This window comes from Rhincodon typus, chromosome 18 (assembly GCF_021869965.1).
Source record: "Rhincodon typus isolate 14 chromosome 18, sRhiTyp1.1, whole genome shotgun sequence".
In the NCBI taxonomy this organism is placed as follows: Eukaryota; Metazoa; Chordata; class Chondrichthyes; order Orectolobiformes; family Rhincodontidae; genus Rhincodon; species Rhincodon typus.
Window position 1 is genome coordinate 44,404,219 of NC_063349.1, and position 6,000 is coordinate 44,410,218.

The window sequence follows — 6,000 nt, forward strand, 5'->3', positions numbered from 1 at the left end:
TGTTTACTTTGGCAGGAAGAATGAAAAAGCAGACTATTACTCTAACAGAACGACTGCAGAATTCCAAAGTGCAGGAGTTTACAAGTTAGACTGCAGGTACAGCACACAAACTGGAAGACTAATGGGATGCTATCCCTTATCACAAGAGGAACTGAACGTAAACCTAAGGTTATTATGCTTCAGATATACAAAGCATTGGTGAGATGACATCTCAAATACAGTGCAGTTTTTCTCTCATTATTTAAGGATATAAATGCATCAGAGGTGGTTCAGCAGGGGTTTACTAGATTGACAATTGGAATAACAGCTTGTCTTTGAGGATAGGTTGGATAGATTGAATTTATTTTCACTGAAGTTTAGAAGGAAGGGTGAGGGATGATTTCACTGAAATATACAAGATCCTGAATGGTTTTGATCAGGTGGATGTGGAAAACACATTTCCTCTTGTGGGTGAGTCCAGAATCAGGGATGATTGTTTTAATTAGGGGTCAACCCATTTAGGGAAGAAATGAGGAGTTTATTTTCCCTGTTTAAGGATTGAGACACTTTGGAACTATTGGCTTCAGAAGGCTGTGAAGGGAAGGTCACTGTTTATTTTTAAGGTAGGAGTAGACAGGTTCTTGTTAGGCAAGGGAATCACTGGTGATCAGGGTACATTCGCGATGGAATTTTAAGCACAAACACAGCAGACATGATTTTCTGAATGGTGCAGCAGGCTTAAGGGGCCGAACGGATTCCTTTTGGTCCTCTCTCAATTGTAACATTACAGCCTTTTGACAGTAAAAGCAGCCTAAGGCACTTCACTGGAGCATTATTAAACAAAATTTTATGTTTAGCCATGTGATATTTGGACAGATGGACACAAGCTTGGTCAGGGAGGTAGGTATTATGGACAGTTTGAGGAGGAAGGAGATGTAGGAAGGTAAAATTCAGAGAGGGCATCACTGAGTGCAGAGTCCAGGTGGTTAGAAGCCTCACCTTAAATGGGGGAGCAAAAAAAAGTGGGAGGGTAAAAGAGAGCTGTACTTGTCAGGGCAGAGTCGTGTACTGAGGTGCACTTTAAAGCTACTAATCAGGTGAGTTAGTTTAATAGAAGATAGCTACACAGATCAGAGCTGAGAAACTTGGGTTTACAAGATGGTTAGTTAGAGAATCACCAACTTTGGGACTCTGGGTTTAAATATCAATAGTAATACAAGGATTGCGTTTGTTTCAGCTTACCTTGTCTGTATGTGAAGAGAGATTCGTCACAGGTTTCTTCTGCAACATATCCCAGAGAATCACTGACTTATCAGCAGATGCACTAGCCAGAACAGACCTACAGTACGACAAAAGAAATCGTAGTGACGGCCTCATAGCCAGATCTCTATCCTTCAGGAAATCAGCAAAACATGATGCTGTACTGAATTATCCTTCATTTTTGCTCTACATCATGTTTACTTCATTAAAGTACTTAGAGCAAGAATAAAAACCAGGAACAACCATCTGTCCTGGAACTGTAATCACCATACTTAGCCCTGTGTGAACACAAGGTGCACATCAATCATTTGTAAATTTCCTCACTACATATTAGCTACTAACACTAAACTGCACACTTCCTCACTAGTTACTAGCAGTAAACCATCCAGTTCCTCCTGTCCCACTGGTTAATAACACCAAACCAAATATTGTCTTGCTCCCTGCTGGTTACTAGCATTAAATGACACAGACAAGAGAATTAATATAAGCCAACAGCACCATCTTCTGGCAGCTAGTCAGATGAGCGTTTTTACAGTTAATTCCCCTGAACCATTAACCAGCCAGTGTTTAATTACATGGACCCACATTAGTGGGAGAATTAGCACAAGTACAGGAATTCACGAGCGTTCACTGATAAGTTGTGAAGTTAAGTAATAAAACGTGCACTTACATTACAAATTAAAATAACAAAATTCATTTTCATCAAATACTGACACCTTGTGGTAAAATAGAAAGCATTGCCTATTACTTCATCAAATATACAAAATGTTACACTCAGCACTTAATGGAAGGAGGTCCGAACTTCCATTATTCCTTTTCTCCACATTACAATTTGAACATTCATACAAAGGAAATGTTAACGTGCCACTGTAGATATTACCTGACGTTTTTGTTCCAAGATAAATCAAGAACTGCGTCCGTGTGTCCCTCCTCCCTAATCTCTGCACTCTGAAATAACAAGTTAACAACAAATGAGAAATTTCAGGCTTACATCTGACCAGTTGATTCCACAGACAGGCTAACAGAAAATCAAGTTTCAAGCAATGTAGACAGGCTTTCAGCACACTACAACAGTACATGCACACGCGCGGACACAGACACACAGACATTCCCACCCCCGAAAACACACTGACTGTGGAGAAACACCCATTGGCAGAGAACATCAGAATGACCATGAACTGTAGAATGGTGAGGTGGCAGGGCCAATTCTTCAATCGCTGATCCCAAGATGAGCAATAGTTGGCCTGTGCCCAGGCTGACAGATGAAGACGAATGAAAAATGACAGCGAGGGTCCACTCTCTTTCACCATCATTTATAAATAATGCAATGTTGAGAATCAAACAAATTTCAATGACAAACAGGCTGGACTTTCATTTGGGCTAAATGTGTACTTAGACTGTAGAGACAGACCAGTCATCGATCAGTCAGTCTGACTAGTACTAACCAGCAGCAGCATGGAGCGAATATTCATGTGAGCCACCCACAGTGTAGTAACTACACAGGCTCGATACCTTTTTGCCTTGCTTCTTCTTCTTTGTCTTCTTGTTCCCCAGACTGAAAACTGGTTCCAGACAATCGACTGCATCCAGATCCCACACGTCAATCACAGGAGTCATGTTACCCACAGCAGCATAATTCCCTACAAGGAGAAAACTCTAATCAGGGATGGAGGGGAAAAAGGGATAAAAAGCACTAACGGAACATCTGCTTTGGGAGAGGTGGGCACAGAAGATACAACGTTCATCAAAACAGGTTTTAAGTGGCCAGGGACTGTCCAACACACATGGTCAGGCTCTGGGAGTGGACAACAGCTTCAAGAGACAAAGCTCTAATCAGTTTTCACCTTATTATTGAGGGTCTCGCAGCCAATAGCCTGAACTTTTGAGCACTACAACCAGTATAATCAAAATGACAACTACTAGATGAAAACTTCCTTGAATAATATTCTTTTCCAAACTGACCTGTTAGTTTTTCTGGGTTTGGATCAAAGTTAAGCCATTCAGCACACAATGGATAGGCAGGAAGCAGCACGTCATGATGAACATAGAGAGATTGCTCCTCTTGGTTGTGAACTGCAAGAGACAATACATTGAGAGTGTGTCAAAGTGTGCAAAACAGATCTTACACATGATGCAATGCAGCACCAATAACCAAAACACCATTCAACATGGATTAGCAGAATTTTGCATACATCCAGCCTAATGAAAAGCAATATATTTTATTTGTATAACACCTTTCATGAACTCAGAACAACTCAAAAGTGTTTTATAGCCAATGAAGTGCTTTTGAAGTATAGACACTATTGTGACGTAGTGTAGTAGTCACTTTGCATGCAGTAAGATCTCAGAACCAAAACCATGATAACGACCAGATAATCTACGACCAGAACCTGTGACAGTGGGATATCTAAATTAAAAGCTTCTTTACTGGCAATCTCACCATAAATCTCTAGGCTGCAGCAATCCCTTTCAGCTTTCCCCACAATTATCAGATTGTCAGTGGGCTTGATTTTGAAATCTTCATCTTCATATTGATCCTACAACAGACAATGCTGCTTTAAATTTCAAGTTACTGTAACATTGTTTCTTGAGAGTAGAAGCAGAGCACTTGACATTATATTTACACATCTAGTAATCATTAAAATTTCTGTAACAATGTTCTGTAACAAAAAAAGTCACAGGAAGGGAGAGTGGATAACAATAAGTCTGATAAGCTTCACACTCCAACTTACTGTATTTTTAAGAGTGACATATGGATCATCTTCATTGCTAGCGTAGACTGTGAGTCCTCCCAAAGTGTCGCCAAGATTCACACCACCTACATGGAACATCAAGGGTCATCACTTAAAGCTCTAAAATAAGGAGCCTCATGGTTAATTGTTCCAGGGATGTTTACTGCTTAAACATTAATTAATTAAGTGGCATCGAACTAAGGGCTGGACAAATAATGCGTTACAAACAATGTGTCACACTGTCTATTGGCTGCAAATGCTGCAAAGAGATCATGTGTACAAGGTTCATCCAACATCATTCTGAGGTGTCAGAAAACAGCGGCCAATTTCAAAGACGCTGTATTCTGGTGGTCTGGGACTTTGAGGCCTGAATCATACCCCACACTCATTGAAGGTGACTAGGGGTGACAGTGGGATGGAGGGGTTTGGTTGTCAGACACAGGTCTTTGCAGGATGGCTACAGCAGCGAGGCCTGACCAGTGACACTGTTCCTGGGGCCACCCATGGATGTTTAGGAAGGGGATGGCGGAGCATGGGCCTATACAACTGAAAGGATGGCCACCAAGGGGCAAGTGATTAAACAGAAGTTGTCCGACAGGTCAGAATTAGAGCAGCACAGATATCTCATAGGGTTGCTGAAGCTGGATGAAATTACAGAGATAAGAAGGGACAAGATCTTGGAGAGGATGAGAAAACAAAAAGAATTTGTTAAGATTTATTTTGCACAAGAGGCATTAAGAAATAAGTTGATTTTGAATAGATCAAAATGAAAGCATCAAAAGCCTAGCAGCAAAACTCACCTGCATGATATGGGAATTTTATGGAGGCTGAAGTGATTGACTCAATTCAAGAGTTGAAATGATAAACGACGTCATTGTGGTTTTACCACGCGACACAGAGCAATCACTGGCATTAAGTCCTTCTATGACACTCACCTTCCTCCTCATCATATTGATCAAGGTCATATTCTGCCAGGCTGTCATTGTCTTCCTCCTCTTCTCCTTCCTCTTGGGTCTTGGAATCACCTGAGGCAGGATTGTCTGTTGCATCCATCAACTCCTCCTCATTCCCTCCTTCCTCTGCCTGTTCTTCGTCTTCCTTCTGATCACTGGAAACAAACACATGATATTTAGCATGTTTAACAGTTGAAAACCTCGCACATTCTGCCACTTGCCATTTTTTGGCTGCCACACCGAGAAGGTTGGTAGCTAATCACCAATATTCTTCTTCCTTTCTTTAATTAAGGGATGTTTTGTGCAGAAGGGGGAAGATGTGCAACTTACTCAAATTCTTCTCTTGCATCGAGGATTAATTGCTGCAACTCCTCCTTACTCAGATTCACCTAGAAACGAAAATTTACTGAAATTATTAATACTGGAAAAGTAATTGGCCTGGATATCAAGACTCCACAGCTGGAAGAAAACCAAACATTTGTGCATATCCATGCATTCTGAAAACTGAAACTAGCTGTTTCCTGAGAAATCCCCAGCAACAGATTCTAGGATCGAGAGCTCCAATAACTCGAGAGCGTGTTACAATCCGGTAGATGGTACAACAGGTCAAGTTAAATCCCAGAACTAATCCTGGCCTGAGATTATTTCTTTTATTTCTTTATTTAACATGACAGTTACTCGCAGGCATATTCGTAGAAAGCTGATTTTCTTCTAGAAGATAATCATATGTGAAAATAAATTTTTATAAGTTGTCTAAATATAGAGGACAGGAAAGGAAAAGTAGCAAACTATTTCCCAATGCTATCCATTACAAAGATTCCAGACCAGACCAATTAAATCTGTCTTCACTGACTAACAGTTCCTTCAGTAGACTCTTCAGACAATTCAAGAAGCCCTCTCCAACTCTGTAAAACAAGCTTTCCACAAACTCGAGCTAAAATTTTGCCGACACTGCGGCGCTCCCTCAGCGCCGGCCCGCCGACACTGCGGCGCTCCCTCAGCGCCGGCCCTCCGACACTGCGGCGCTCCCTCAGCGCCGGCCCTCCGACACTGCGGCGCTCCCTCAGCGCCGGCCC

General features: G+C 41.5%; 1 protein-coding gene across 1 annotated transcript in view; it reads right to left on the minus strand.

The window, feature by feature from the left end:
- The window catches only part of pwp1 (PWP1 homolog, endonuclein), a 42,023-nt gene that overhangs the window by 30,712 nt on the left and 5,311 nt on the right, over positions 1 to 6,000 (minus strand). Inside the window, exons 2-9 of the mRNA XM_048607965.1 lie at positions 5,255 to 5,313; positions 4,907 to 5,079; positions 3,972 to 4,057; positions 3,680 to 3,776; positions 3,202 to 3,312; positions 2,752 to 2,879; positions 2,120 to 2,187; positions 1,222 to 1,318 (exon numbers count right to left, since the gene is read on the minus strand). Coding sequence (XP_048463922.1) covers positions 1,222 to 1,318; positions 2,120 to 2,187; positions 2,752 to 2,879; positions 3,202 to 3,312; positions 3,680 to 3,776; positions 3,972 to 4,057; positions 4,907 to 5,079; positions 5,255 to 5,313 — 819 coding nt within the window. The remainder of the gene's footprint in view (positions 1 to 1,221; positions 1,319 to 2,119; positions 2,188 to 2,751; positions 2,880 to 3,201; positions 3,313 to 3,679; positions 3,777 to 3,971; positions 4,058 to 4,906; positions 5,080 to 5,254; positions 5,314 to 6,000) is intronic.